Source organism: Cebidichthys violaceus, unplaced genomic scaffold, assembly GCF_023349555.1.
Source record: "Cebidichthys violaceus isolate CVI_PGR_0920_01 unplaced genomic scaffold, fCebVio1.0.p SCAF_37, whole genome shotgun sequence".
Taxonomy (NCBI): Eukaryota; Metazoa; Chordata; class Actinopteri; order Perciformes; family Stichaeidae; genus Cebidichthys; species Cebidichthys violaceus.
In genome coordinates this window covers 2,052,670-2,067,743 of record NW_027176561.1, presented here as the reverse complement: position 1 = coordinate 2,067,743, position 15,074 = coordinate 2,052,670, and the positions used below count along the sequence as shown (strand labels likewise).

General features: G+C 40.8%; 1 protein-coding gene and 1 long non-coding RNA gene across 2 annotated transcripts; one reads left to right on the top strand and one right to left on the bottom strand.

Moving 5' to 3' along the window:
- Positions 1-7: 7 nt before the first annotated feature.
- On the bottom strand, positions 8-14,513 carry tnni3k (TNNI3 interacting kinase). The gene is made up of 25 exons (XM_068725872.1): positions 14,380-14,513; positions 13,960-14,068; positions 13,700-13,785; positions 13,362-13,459; positions 12,887-12,997; positions 12,682-12,780; positions 12,444-12,582; positions 12,217-12,361; positions 12,021-12,125; positions 11,742-11,836; positions 11,496-11,645; positions 11,298-11,381; positions 11,149-11,205; positions 9,727-9,819; positions 9,584-9,641; positions 9,300-9,494; positions 8,304-8,408; positions 8,180-8,232; positions 5,702-5,754; positions 4,996-5,128; positions 4,229-4,338; positions 2,711-2,770; positions 2,468-2,637; positions 866-945; positions 8-600 (listed from the first exon to the last, which is right to left on the bottom strand). Exons 1-25 carry the CDS (start codon positions 14,417-14,419, stop codon positions 521-523), a joined length of 2,508 nt encoding a protein of 835 aa, XP_068581973.1. The 5' UTR covers positions 14,420-14,513; the 3' UTR covers positions 8-520.
- On the top strand, positions 6,541-12,366 carry LOC137884180 (uncharacterized). Its single transcript, XR_011104712.1, has 4 exons — positions 6,541-6,624; positions 7,119-7,209; positions 10,413-10,504; positions 12,241-12,366. It is a non-coding gene; the product is annotated as an uncharacterized lncRNA (long non-coding RNA).
- Positions 14,514-15,074: the final 561 nt, after the last annotated feature.

Genomic DNA, 15,074 nt, shown 5'->3' with positions numbered 1-15,074 from the left:
CTTAGTATTTATTTGTAATTGATTTTAATGGCTAGTGTGGGTTTGTGAGGCTTCATCATTTCATCTGTCAGTGACTGAACATTTGTGTGATTTGGCCACTCAAAATAATAAAACAAGTGAGATGAATAGACTTTCTTCTTCTTCTTTTTTCACTAGAATGAAGATGTGTGTACTTTGAACAAATGCACACATTGACTGGGAACTTGGATGTAAAATGTATGCAAACCATGTGCACACAAACTGATTTTGCTTGTCACACATACAGTATTTACAAAACAAAAGCATCAACAAAATATTTTTTTAAATGTTTACATAATGTATAAACAAACCTCATATAACACACGCCTAGAGATATTGGGAACTAAGAATGTATTATAAATTCATAAACAAGTCATACAAATACAGTATGCTACAACAAACTAGTTAGTTAGCAATATCTACTACTTCTACAATCTATTCATACAGTTGAACTGTCAATAACAGGTATGAATGTCTGCATTAATATGGTCATATAGTAATATTAGTTGCTGTCCTCAAAGCTGCCACTGCTGCTGTAAGAAGAGCAGACTCTCATGGTGCTCATGGGATCAGACACGTACCCTGAAAAAGAGACAAACCAACAACTGTGACTCACCATTTATAGCCCCATACATTTATGAATGATAATATTGACATAACATTAGTACTATTCTACACTTTAACACTTTGCAAAAAGGTTTAAAAAGTACAATATATGATATTGAAATGAAACAGAAATTGAATAGAGAATAAAATAAACAGTAATTATAAATATCAACATTGCATAAGATGTCTTTAAAAGCACATTTGAAGGCAACATTAGAATACATGTATTCTGCAAACAAACCATTTCGATCAATGGGAGAAAACTGCATGTTCCTTCTGAGTTCCTCCAGTGAAAGGCCTCCGGATGCACGACGCCGCTCACTGAAAAACACAACACATAAAATCAACTCTTACTCATTAATCTACCGCGAAACTACACCAGCCCAGAAATATATACAGCTTCGTTTACATGGAGAGAGACAGATGAGATGGAGCCAGATAGAAGCAGGAGAAATTCAATATGTAATGTCCGACCTAATAGCAGGCTGCTCTCACTTTCTCTTCAGGAGGTCAGTATACAAAATTGATGACAGGTTTGACGGGGCGACCGCGCACACAATCTGCACACCGTTCGTGTTGCTTAGCATTTGATATTTGAACATTTTGTACAATGTGTTCACAATCTGTAACATTTAAACTCCATGTGGATGAATTTACACTTCATTGGGGAGGTAAACACCCAGAATGGTTGTGTCTAACTTTTGATGGAGCACCAGGGAATTAGAGAAGAGACGTTGCCCCACCACAATAACCCCACCTCTTGTTTCTGGGTTCATAGCGACTGTTACCAGGCTCCGACACACACACACACAGTACAGAGCCTGAAAGCCAGGCGTCTTATCCTCGGTCAGGATGCCATGCATGTTTTATTGCATTTGCTTTCCTTTTGTTTCCTGCTCAGTATCCCAGCAACTCCAAATCCTCACTGTTGCAGTAAGGCTCTTGACTGGTCTGCATGTTACTGGTAAAACAATTGTTCAGACGGAGCCGTTTCTACAAAGCCTGTCCGAGTTAGAGCTAGCCCAGACACAATGTTTTGTGGAATTCCTGTTAGCGGAGTTTTAAGCCAAAACAATTAATTGAACTCCCCCTGGTGGAAAACAACTTCAGATTTCTTGGCTATAGCTTTTTCAACAAATCTTTGAGGCCATTTATTGTAAAGATCATCAATTGAAGACATTTCAACATCTGTGTTCCCTCTAAAATGATGACAATAATAACTATACATTTAGTTTAATCTGAGTTTTTGGGGCTGCAGAGGTTTTGGGTGGACAGTTATGGCTGCATGCTCAAGGACCTCTCGAGGTTGCGGTGACTCACTCTCTTAGTTTAGGCAGAATTGTATAAAGTGTATTATACAACGACTTTAAGCCCATTGCTTGTACAACGTTATATTGGAGTTTGTTTTGGAGTTTGAATGAAGTCGGTTTGGTGACTCTTTACAGCACTGGTCGGCGCAGACAAATAACAAATATTCATATTAAGACTCTATATCTCCTGATTTGATTGAATGTTTGAACAGTGTGTGACACATGCAATATGTCGGTTGTGTTTTATATGAATTTTGACTATTTAAAGAAATTAAGTCTTGCTACTAGCCTAAGTGAGAGGCCTCAGCTGTTATTCAATTGTGTGACAATAAAAAAAAACATAAAGTAATTTTGTTCTTTTGCCCCACAAAAGTCACTAAACTAGAAAGACACAACAGCAGGGTAACCAAAGCGTCACGCAAACAACTTCAGCTGATTAAAACCTGACCTTGGTTCGGCTGAGACTGGGTGGGTTAAAGGGAAAGTGGCTTCTCGCCCTCTCCACCTTCAGTGTGAGCCTTGAGCTCTCTAACCTCTGAGTCCAGAAGGCGTAGGCGCGGGAGTTGAGAGCGTACTCCAGCTCGAAGCGGGAGCGCAGGGCGGCCACGTGGCTGCGACCGGGTCCTCCTCGCCCGAGCAGACAGTCAGAGGAGGAGGAGGGCGACAGGGAGCCGCTGCTGTTACTGGAGGCTGGAGACATCAGCTGACGCACAAACAACATTATAAACCATGCACTGCGGGGTTAGACATTTAAGAATGTGTGGGATAAGATATACCTCAACATTGCACAAGCATTCCTCCAGGTTGGAAACCACTTCAGAGAACTCGGGCCTGTCCTGAAATTGGGAAAAAGCTGACTATAATTTATTTCCGCTTCAATTCTGAACAATCAAACGCATCATTTGTTTCCCCACAACAGACAGACACACTTGTGTTCTCACAGACACTGTCCAGTATGTTGTACTCATTTTCAGTCCACCCACACATGAAGCAAAGGTGAACTCTGCTTCAAAAGCAGTCCTCAGATCTCCTGCCTCACTGTAAAAGAACAAACACTGCCACACCGGAGCTGTTCAATTATACATCCTCAGATAGAGGCCAAGGTCTGTCGGTGCATGCTGCTTTAATACACCACACAAAAAACAACAAAGTAAAGATGAAAACACATGACTTTTAAAGTTCTTTACTTATGATTTTAATAAATACGTTTCTCCTATACTGTTTTGTTCACATATTACCTGTCAGTAATCAAGTACTTACTGCTCTATAGAGTGCTGCAGTGATGATGTATTCCATTTGATTTTGGATTATTGCAGTAAAATAAGCTCTGTGGCAAATATGATACTTGCACTTTTTGTTCAGTGAGCTAATCGTCACAAATGAACACAACGTTAGGCTATAAGCGAACCACACCATGCATCACTCCATGTCACCACCACTAAACTAAAGGCGGACTAGTGTTCAGCTCAAAGACTCTAAGATTCCTGCAGCACTTCCACTGCAATTTAATGGTCTTAAAAAGTTATTATGATCATGCATGTGGTGATTTACATAAGCCTATTATGAACGTTTTGCAATTCCAGATTATATTTGTGTCACACATCTGAGAGTTTTTCTCAGGCTTTGACAAATACATGTTACTGTAAACACAGAACAGCATGTCCCCACTTTTAAACCCCATGGCAGCTGGCGCACCGTACAGGTGAGGCGCCATGAAAGAGGCGCGCACTTGAAACTTTGTGACGTCCTATTAGGATCACACTCTTACAGAAGTTGCACTGGGACAAGGCGATCACAGCAGGGAGCAAGCAACCGGTTGGCAACCTTATAACTGGCAAACAGGAAGGAGACGTACCACAGAGGGAGCAATGTACCAGCATGCTCGGCCGTGTTATGATGTGTCTTAATGAGGCCGAGAACAAAAACACGCCTGGCTAATTATGAACATCGCAGCACTGAGGGGAGGATCATACAGGCCATGTGTGCTCATAAATGTGAACAGCCGTGCAATAATGCATCGTCTGGGGACATGTTTGCAGAAGCAGCTTACTCAGCATCAGTTGTCTCTCTGAGCCTCAGTGTGTCTGAATAGCTAATGACATGAAACGATGCTAATGGTGAGATTATCTTGCAGATTGAAACTACCACACAACACCTGGTTGAGTATAAGCCGGACAGTACAGCTCACAGTGGATTTTCTTTTGTGTACAAAATGTTCTGTAAATTAATTGAGAACAATTATTTGATCAGAGCTCAGGTGAAATTGAAGACCGAGGTGAAATCGCGTCATTTACCTCTGGGCAGGCGTTCCAGCCTCTCATCAGAAGAGCAGAGATGGGTTTGGGGATGGAGTAGCCAACAGGAGGCCGGATGTGATGGTAGGCCATGTCTGCTGCTGCAGCAGCTGTGGACAGAAGAACGTCTTAAATCTAGTTGAGTTTAGTAAGACAGCCTTTCTGTTCTGTGCTTGTGTTCTATTTTATTTTTCTTGTATTAGTTTGTCTGTGTTTTCCAATATTTTGCCATTGTAAAATCAAAACATTTGTAGCCATGATAGGCTCTCTGGACAGAAATGCCAGACTGTCGTTCCACCACTTTGGTCCAGACTGAAATATCTCAAAAAGTTTGACTTTGATCGCCAGAGATTTTGCAGAGACATCCATGGTGGACAGACAGATGAGGTTGACATTTGTGGTTTTAAATGATGTTGGGTGGATTCACTGAAACTAAAATTGAGTCTAATTAAATGTAAGCATCAGGTAGCATTGTTTTATTACCTACACCTGTTATGACATGTTAAAATGTCTCATATAATTTTATCTATTCCTTTTTTGAAATCTTTGTTCTTTATTGCAAATGTTGTTTTTGGGCTATTTCTCTTTATTTGTCATTCTAAAAATCCCATGGTGCCCTTTTTGCATTATATAAGCATCAATAGAGGGTTGGATACAAAAAACATCTGCTGTGAATAAGGTGTGTAATGTAAGATGTCCCTTGTGGGGTCTTCTCTCGGTTTTACTTTTATTGTGCACATAAACTATCACCATTTAGGCCAAAATACCTGGTTTCAAGTGAGCGAAGGGAATTTCTCCAGTAAGCAGCTCCCACAGACAGAGGGCGTAGCTGAACATGTCTGCCTTCACAGAGTAGCGAGTGCACTGGGTGAACACCTCGGGAGCCATCCAACGCAGGTTCTGTACAAACACACACACACACACACACACACATATATGCACAAACACGCACGGTAAAGGCAGTTAGGCTCTCAATATAAGTGAATCTTTATTCCCTCAGAGAGATTTTTCATGTTTTAGGCCATCACACACACACACACACACACACACACACACACACACACACACACACACACACACACACACACACACACACACATACACAGAATGAGGCCCAATTACTGACATAAATACTGCGTCCCAGCAAGGGCGAGTAGTTCCACACAACAGGCAGTCCTCAAGAGATGTAACACACTTAACACCAAACTGCAGGCCAAGCACTCTAGGTAGTGATGAGTCAGCACATCAACACAAAATCTGCATGATGGCAGTTTTTTTTTTTTTTTTTTTTTTTTTGCTGGTGGGTAATTGATGGCAGGTGCCAGCAGAAGCTCTGGCTTGATCTCCTGCCTTATTCTTCCATGGATGCTGCAGATGGTGTGAGTGTATTTGGCCAAAGAGAGAGGAAAAACTTATTCCAAAAGGTTTTGTGTGTGTCATAAAATAAATCAAGGAGAGGGAATCGGCACTGACCCCCGGCTGCTTGGTCATGTTGTCCTCATCCACAGATTGTAGGAATCTAGATTCTGAAACGGAAGAGAATACATTGCAATGATGGATGGAGGATTTAGCTGTACTTTTCATCGAGACTCTTTCAAAAAATTTAAGAAGCTAAGAGAACTGAATCCAACAGAAACATTGCTGCCAGAATAAAAATGTAATTCCTTGAGTGTGTAGTTAACTAGCTGAACAAAACGGGTTGAAATAGGAATAAATACGTTTTAAACAATTGAACTTTTGACTTAAGTTTTAACTTTATTATTTCATATCTGTTATTAGACAGTACAGTTGTCATAACTAAGTCAAATCTTTTGTTTCACAAGTTCCCATCACATACTAAAATGAACCGGAAGTCTTTCAGTGCAGACGCTTAAATTAACCGAAAGTGCTGCAGTGTAGTGACTAAAATTAACCGGAAGTGCGGCAGTGTAGTTACTCAAATTATCCAGAAGTGTGGCAGTGTAGTGACTAAAATTAACCGGAAGTGCGGCAGTGTAGTTACTCAAATTATCCAGAAGTGTGGCAGTGTAGTGACTAAAATTAACCGGAAGTGCGGCAGTGTAGTTACTCAAATTAACCGAAAGTGCGGCAGTGTAGTTACTCAAATTAACCGAAAGTGCGGCAGTGTAGTTACTCAAATTAACCGAAAGTGCGGCAGTGTAGTTACTCAAATTAACCGAAAGTGCGGCAGTGTAGTTACTGAAATTAACCGAAAGTGCGGCAGTGTAGTTACTCAAATTAACCGGAATTGCGGCAGTGCTGTTTGTGAGCGCGAGGTGAAGATTCAATGTTGAGCTAGAAGTAGATTCTCCGCTTAACAGCGTTGAGCTTCACAAAAGTAAAAACTGTTGTTGAACTGGAGCAGCTATCAGAGCAGAGTATTTGATGATTAAAGTGTAAGTTGGGATTTCTTAATCACTTCTTCCTCATATTGCTCGAGGTCATTAAGTGATTCTTACCAAGCAGCGTTTTTGATAAGAAAAGGTGAACAACAAAATGTAGTTTTACTGTCACTGCTAAGAGTATTTGTCAAAATGATTGTGTTTACTCAATTGGTGAAACAGGCACTGTGTTTCTACAGAAAAGAAAATGTTGCTCCTTTGAGAGAGTGAGGTTTGTAGGTTTAATGTGTAGAGTTATATGTTGTATTGCTTACTCAAATATTGGCTTCTATTTTTTAATATTTGTATTGTGTTTATGCTTTGCGTATTTTGTTGAACAAAATAATTCTAATATGTCAATTTGGAATTTGAGCTAGAGAGTAAATACTTCTCAATATGTTAAGTTTTTGCAATCAGTCAGCTTTTACTTTGATGTCATTGTGACCTAGTATGATGTTGTACAACATTAGAAATATGAACTGACTGTTAATCTCTGTTTGTACATGCAGGTAAAATATTTCACTGAGTGTAAAGAAGATCAACTCCAGTAGATGGCGAGCCTCCCAGTAGGTTTCAACCGGATGAACTATCTGCTTTGTGGTAAGATCACCAGTCACCAGCTTGAACAATATACTTAAAGTACACTTTGACTCATCAGACTCCGACACATCTGAGCTGAACTTAAAAAATAAAAGACTTTTGACCAATATTCTTTATGGCCATCAGACACTGACTTAGAAGTTACTTCAAATTGTGGAGAAATCCCACACATAATGACTTAAGATAATTACCAAACCGATCTTATTTGTAGGACAATTTCCTTTCATTTAATCCAGTTTCTTTTATTTTTCATATCTATGTAAATGTTGCATTTGTTTTGCTATTCATAGGCAAACTAAGGTTGCAGTTAATTGAATTCACTTGTGTTGTCGTGTTCATGGTTATTGCACTCAAACTTAACTCGTTCCAAACCTAGAGTGAGGTTTACTTGCCAAGGAGTGGGTTAAAGTAGGGCTGGGTGATAGCAAAGATATTACATATAACCACAATCAGTTTTTAAAAACTATATCACAATATTGACAACAGAAAGTGAGATGCTGAACTAGCTGATGCTGTTTACTTTGATTTGTTTTTGTCTACTATAAAGAACAACGTTTCTGTTTCCTATTTTTTCTTTGTTTGGTTGTGCTATAAACAATATTGGGCCATGACTTTAAAGCTGCATTCAAGTGAGGCTATATAAACTATAGTTGAACAGCGGCCACTGTGGTCACAGTTGACAAGTAAGCAGGGGACAATGGTAAATCCCCAAAACAGAACAGAGGCACAACTGGCCAAAGACTCTTAAAGCAAGTAAACTGACTCATAATGTCAATTAGTTACTAATATTGGTCGAAAGAACATTAACCACCACAAACTACTGGTCAGACCAGACCAAGTGGGACTGTAGTAAAGTGTGTGAGGGTGAGTTTTATTGCTGATGATATCAACATAGTCTCTCTCTTGCCTTTTTTGAAAATAATGGTTAATGCAGCTTTCATTTTCTTGTACCCTGCAAAATGTCTCTTACCCCCAAAATCAGCCACCACAGCATGTCCGTCCTCGTACAGCAGAATGTTGTGGCTGGAAGGATCACAGGTATCATGAGTAAAGACAACAGTTTTCCGTTCTGCTACTGCTACTGTGGCACCCACCTGTTGAGGTCCCTGTGGATGATGGGCTGGGTGAGGTTGTGCAGGTACTCCATGCCCTTGGCCACGTCGATGGCAATGACGAGCTTTGACTGCAGGTCGATAAGCCTGTCCATTGACACATCATTAAAGCAGCAGCCACTTAGTGCCGGATCAATGGGCCCTGCCAATCACACGCAGCACTTTACACAGATCGATAGGACGGTCTATAAAGACGGCACCTGGCCACACAGTTAGCGGAACACTTCATCTGGATCAATGGTGATCCTCGCTGCTTCCAGGGAGGATAATGAGACCTGAAATAGTTGGCTGTGCTGTGCAAACATGTCCTTGTAAAACACGGAGTCATTTCTTAAGGTAGTTTGAGCTCTTTTTAGGTGTCAACATCAGGATGTAGTCACTGTCAAAGTGTGTAAGTAATCAATATGTTGACACACCTGACTGCATGGGACTTACCAGAACTTTTTTTTTTTTGAAGCTTAATTTGTTGAATTTAACAGAAACACCTTTTAAGATGGAATGCATTGCGATACAAGGGCCCTGATGTTTTTAAATTGCTTGTTTTTTTTCTGATCAACAATCTAAAATCCAAGTTTTAATCTTATAAAAGAGCAAAAGTAGCATATTTGAGAAGACGTAAACCAATATTCTTTTACATTTATGCTTGATAAATCACTTAAATGATTATCAAAAAATTATTGTTGATTTACTTGATTACATTCTCTGTCCGTTGACGACTCGATTAATCTGCTCTTTCAGCACCAACACATGAAAAGACTGCTGTGTTCGATTGTATGACCGTGTGCAGTTGTTTTTAAATGTTCTGGTTTAAATCCTGCTGTGACCTTAATCGTTCAAAGTGCTCGATATTGCTGCTCTTTCTGTGTTTGTGTTTAAAATGGTTAGAAGTAGAAGTTTAGTATCTTATGTGTGTCAAAGGGACAACATGTGAGGCCTATTACAGTCAGTATGATGTACTGTCAGCTCCAGTGTGCTCACCTCTTCTGCTCGTGCAGCAGAGAGAACAGAGAGCCTCCAGAGACGTACTGGGTTACGATGGCGAACTGGCTGGGGTCGTCCAGACACGCCCCCATAAACTGGATGATACAGGGGTGGTTGAGGCGACAGAGGATGGAGACCTCTCTGCAGAACATGTCCACGTCTGACTTGGAGCAGTATGTGTTGGCTCGATAGCTGCAATCAACAGTGGATAGTGAAGAACTCATTAGTCCCCCCCCCCCCCGATGGGACGTTAAATGTCATCTTCAGAAGTGGAAAAGTACCGTTTTATGGCAACAATTTTGTTTCTGCATTTGCCTCTGTAGACTTTTCCAAAGGAGCCTGAGTGTGAAGCAGATTTAATCGTCAGTAATGTCATGATTATCTGAAGCATGTAGCAAAGAGAACAGAAAACGTATGAAGTTACCTGATCCAATGATTTCCTTGAACTCCAGCTCTGACAGCTGAAGATGGAAATGAGATGGGAGGCTGGCCCTGAGCAGCAGAACTTCTGCCTTCTCTGAAAACACAACGCAACATTTTTAGAAAACGTTTATCTCATCAATGGACTCGGACGAGTTGAGAAAGTTGAGTTTTTTACTTGGTTAATACTAAGATCAGGGTTTATAAAACGGGGTAGAAATATGCCCATAATTCATATATTTAAACAATATATTTAAAGCTGTTAGCAGTTACATCATAATGCACATTTTCTCATGGGTATGTAAACAATTACAAGTAGGACGTGTGCGCCACATTTAAATAACTACAGCTACAGTGAAAATTAGGGATGACACCTTCTGGTCGATTGGTTGGTCGATATTCTCCAGTCCAAACAAATTCTCATTGGTCTCATAATAGCTGGTGTCACTTTATCCATTATTTTTGGGGGCAGGAGTGTGTGTGTGTGTGTGTGTGTGTGTGTGTGTGTGTGTGTGTGTGTGTGTGTGTGTGTGTGTGTGTGTGTGTGTGTGTGTGTGTGAAAATGAGAGAGACAGAGTTTATTTCTTTAATAAAGGGTTATCGATTTTGCTGCTATTCAACAATGAAGAACAACTTGATTTTAACAATTGTTTAGACTAAAACTTCCCTCTATCTGTCCTTGTCTTTCAGACCTCACTAACTACTAAAATGCATAGAGTTGGAGGTTTGCGGGTCGGGATCGGTTGATTAATGCAGGTGTCGGGTGGAGCAGAGAATAACAGGTCAGAGTTCTATATGTTTAAAAATAGCTTATTGTTTTGTTTAAAATGTATCTGCGGCCGCTACGGCAGCCTTTTCTATTTCTTTAAATCATAGGAATATGGGCAGGTGCACACTGGTCTGCTTTGAGTCGGTTATTATTTTAGGATAAAATAGTTAGGCTAGAAATAATTGAATATGCTGCAAATTGTTTTTTATGTTTATTTGTAATTAACTTAGGCTACCAGGTAGAGTGCACAGTGCACTGTGGCATGCAGAACCTTTCCCCCCCATCGACCAATTGATTGGTTGAATAGGTAGAATTTATGTCGTCCAAGATTTTTTTGTTGTTGACTACAGCCCTTGTGAAAATACTGTCAGTTGCCCCTCATGATTCTCCTTTAATAAAGCATATCCTTGTTAGTTTCAGTAACTGAAACCTCTTTAGGCTTCAAACATGGGGTTCATCAAATCCAGACCAATAGATTCTAAGATATTAAGTATGAATATCACACTGTAGATTTGTAGTTCCAGTGTTAAGGACATCAGGTGTCGTCACCAGCAGCTAAGTCCCCTCCCTTGGCAACAGACAGTGCCTGCTGTCATGTCAGCTGACGAATGATGTGAAATGTGGGAGAACCTGCTGTGCTTCACTCCACCTCGCTACCTTTAGTCATGCTTTTGATCTTTCCCAGCGGAGACGGGACAGAAACGTAGGACCCATCTAGAAGAGAGACGACATTCTCAGGCAGAGTAATGGGAGGACTTGGCGTGATTTTTAGGCCAGATAATAATCTCTAAAAGGGGGTAACTCACCCCCTCCCGGCTGTGAGTACTCGTTGCAGGGGGAGTCATCTGGACGTTTGTAGTGTTTCAGTAATGTGACAATGGCATCATGACCTGAGGAAGAAGTATGTTACAGCGATAGTTCTGGTCTTTTAAGGTGGGGTTGCATGAAGTTCGGAGAAGCAGGAGTTTTTTTTTTCTCCACAGCTCGTCACCATACTGACGGACCTTTTTCATAGGCCCACATCAGGCAGGTCTGCTCGTCCTTCTCCCCACTGGACCTGCTGGGGTCGCAGGCCACCAGGTTCATGTCCGCCCCGCTGTCCAGCAAGAACTGCACCAGGCGGATGTGGCCGTGAAAACAGGCACTGTGTAGAGCTAGATAGAGTATTTATTGTACAATTTATAGTGGAAAAACACAACTGGTCCTGCACTACACTGCCCGTGTTTAGAGGAGTTTTAAAGGAGAGTCACCTGTGTGTCCGTCTCTGCCCTGATTGTTGATGCTCATAGCGTTCTGACTCAACAAGAACTTGACCATGTCCAGGTCTTTGCCGTAGGTGCACGCACTGTGACGCAAGACAAGTACTCGTTATCACCCCGGAGCAACATGAATCACACGTTAAAGGTGATGCTCATAAATTAAACTGTGTTTAAAAAAAAAGCATGCATTCTGTGTCTAAGCACAGTATGTGTTTGCATCAATAATTCTGTTTTTCAGACTATGAATAAATACAGCATGGGAGACGACACCTGTGAAGTGCAGTCTCGCTGAATATGTTCTCCTTCGACAGACTGTCTGTGCCAGAAAGCTGTATAATCTCCTTCGCTGCCTCAAACTTTCCATTATAGCAGGCCCTGGTGAGACACATTAAAAACAAGACTTCATCTCCACTTGTCATCTTCCGAAAAACTTGACGAAGGATACCGACACTGTAAACCGTTTTACAAGTGTAATGGCGTGTCTCCGTAGATGTTGACAGAGTGAGGCTGCGCGTCAAAGTTGCCCTGCAGGAGGAAACGCACAATCTCATGGTGACCGAAGCGGGCGCAGAAGTGGAGAGGGACGTGATCTTCGTTGTCCTGAGCATTTACTGGAGACAAGTTAAGGAGAGCTAATCATTTCCACACTGACACTTAACTAAATGTATGGAGTATGCACTACCGGAGGCTCACCATTAGCTTTGGTCCCTTCCCCCATCAGGAGCTTGATGATGCTGAGGACACCCTTGGCTGCAGCCAGGTGCAGAGGCTGGTCACCTACCTCACCGCTAGCATTCACATCTGCCCCAAACTTGAGCAGCAGCTTCGCCACCTGAAGGGCGGACGGAGAGGTGAGAGGCCGCATATACATCCAGAGGGTTTTATTCATCACAGTTAGGAATGCGGCTGTGGTCGATATGAGCACTTTTACCTGCTCATGGCTGTTATAAGAAGCAATGTGCAGTGGGGTGAAAAACACAGCGTCCTGAACATTCACATTCGCTCCGTGCTGCAGGAGTATATCTGCTGCCTGGTGGAGAGAAATTAGCACGATATCATGCGTATGAAGAGTCTGGAGCTGTAGGAAATTTACCTCATGGTACTTGAAGGCAAAGTAAAATTGGCCCATGTCTCACCTCGTGGTGTCCAGCCAACGTGGCGACATGCAGGGCAGTGAGGGCGCCGTAGCCCACCTGCTGCACGTCCGACCCGCCGTGGAGAAGTGCGGTCAAGAGCTCAGCGTTGTCCTGTGGTTCAGGGGATTCATGAAGTAATTCAAATCAGCTCCAACTCTACCGGCTGCGACATGAAAGTGATGCTCAGTCATGTATGTTATTATGAAATTGGCCATTCTGCATGCTAATGTTTTTGTACTTTAGTAAGAGTTTAAATGCAGGAGTTTTACTCGTAACAGAGTATTTCTACACTGTGGTATTGCTACTTATACTTAAGTAAAAGATCTGAGTACTTCTTCCACCACTGGTACTTGCACTCCACCATGTGGTAGGAAGGCTCTTCACCACAAAATAACACAAGCAAGACAAAAGACATAGGTTGCACCTATGATGAAAATATTTAAATTCTGTATTTGTTGCTCCTTAATTGTCACACCTTGTATGCAGCCAGGTGGAGCGCAGTGAATCCATTCCTGGACAGTCTGGAAGGACGCAGGCCTTTGAGCATCAGGGTGCGGATGTGGGTCTTGTTACCTGGTCACAAATACGTGATATGTGCTGGTAAATTAATACACTCAAAAGTTCACATTTATTTCTCCACTTTTGTGTTTAAACTTTATGTACAATGTATTTCATATGGACTGTATTCATTTATGTGACTAAGGTCAGGGAGGTCATCTACAGACAACAGTGTCAGTCAGTTCATAGTAATCCTTCCTCACATTGCCACAGTTTGTGGAGGAGTTATTAATAGACTCTAGTAGTCATGCATACCTCCACATACGCAGCAGAGATGCAGCAGCGACAGCCCCTTCTCTGTTCGGTAGCTCAAGTTCACCTTCTGAAAAGCTTCATCAGAGCTGAGCCAGAGAAAATAAACATCACCTGCTTGTGAGAAATGACACCCGACTGACACAGAAGAGCCGACTGAGGAGAGTACAGTACACAATTAGCAACACTTGATACATTAAAATGGACTTTATACAATGACTGAATGCCAGTTTTTTTAAAAACAGAAATTGTTTTTTGTCAACCTGAAAGCCAGTTTGAGCTCCACGATCTCATTTTCTTTGAGATGGAGATCGTCTTCCAACTTCTCAACGATCACAGCGTACGACTCGCCCACCTTCTTCTTCCACTCATCTTCACATCCCCATCGTCAGAGTTAGAAAAGAATAACAATTTGAACATTTTATTTCCATCCCAAGCCCATATGCCCTAAATAGACTGGAGTTTAAACCACTGTATTTGAACCCTTCTATATTTAATTGTCAGACACAAAGTTTTGAAAAGGATTGTGCAGCTTGTCAGTGTGTGACTGTGATGGCAGCCAACATTAACACACAACCCTCCAGTCTTTCTTTGTCTTCTTCAATTCAAACCTCGTTCTCAGTCCCTTGGATACATCTGAGATAAATAATATCCCCACAATGAGAAACACACCGAGTCATTACCTGTGCACGTCTGAGATGGTCTTGATTTGTAATTTCCCATTGATGAGGTCTCTCTTCTCGTGGAATATCTGCTGTATAGTTTGGTGAGGCAGTAATACAATCGCTCACTCTGCCACAATTGCACAGGTCCAGATAAAGGGGGGGATCATGGCTGTGCGCTAAAAATAAACACCTTTGAGTGGAATGCCGAACAACTACGACAACTGATCTCCCTCTAAATGACAGCAGGCGTGTTTCAGTGTGATTGTGATTTTATATATATATATATATATATATATTTTTTTTTAATATATATTTTTAATATATATTTCTCAAAATAAATATATATTATATATTACAATATATATATATATATATTATAATATATATTATAATATATAGATAGATAGATAGATATATAGATATAGATATAGATATAGATATATATATATATATATATAGATATATATATATATATATATATATATTAATTTTTGTTAAATATATACAGGCGTGTTTCAGTGTGATTGTGTGCATGCACAGTATCAATTTATATTGATTATATATATATATATATATATATTTTTTTTTTTAACAAAAGTTTATATATATATATATATATATATATATATAAATATATAAAAGGAACTACGAGTATGTAAATCCCCTTTGTCTCTAACAGTTATGAGACAATGGACACGTCTATGTAGAGCAGT

Coding starts and splice junctions, on each gene's coding strand:
- tnni3k (XM_068725872.1), bottom strand. CDS start 14,419: ATGGGAAATTACAAATCAAGACCATCTCAGACGTGCACAG. Junction 12,126..12,216: donor GGAGACACGCCATTACACTT/GTAAAACGGTTT, acceptor GTGTCTCACCAG/GGCCTGCTATAATGGAAAGT. Junction 4,339..4,995: donor CTTCGCTCACTTGAAACCAG/GTATTTTGGCCT, acceptor TTCTGTCCACAG/CTGCTGCAGCAGCAGACATG.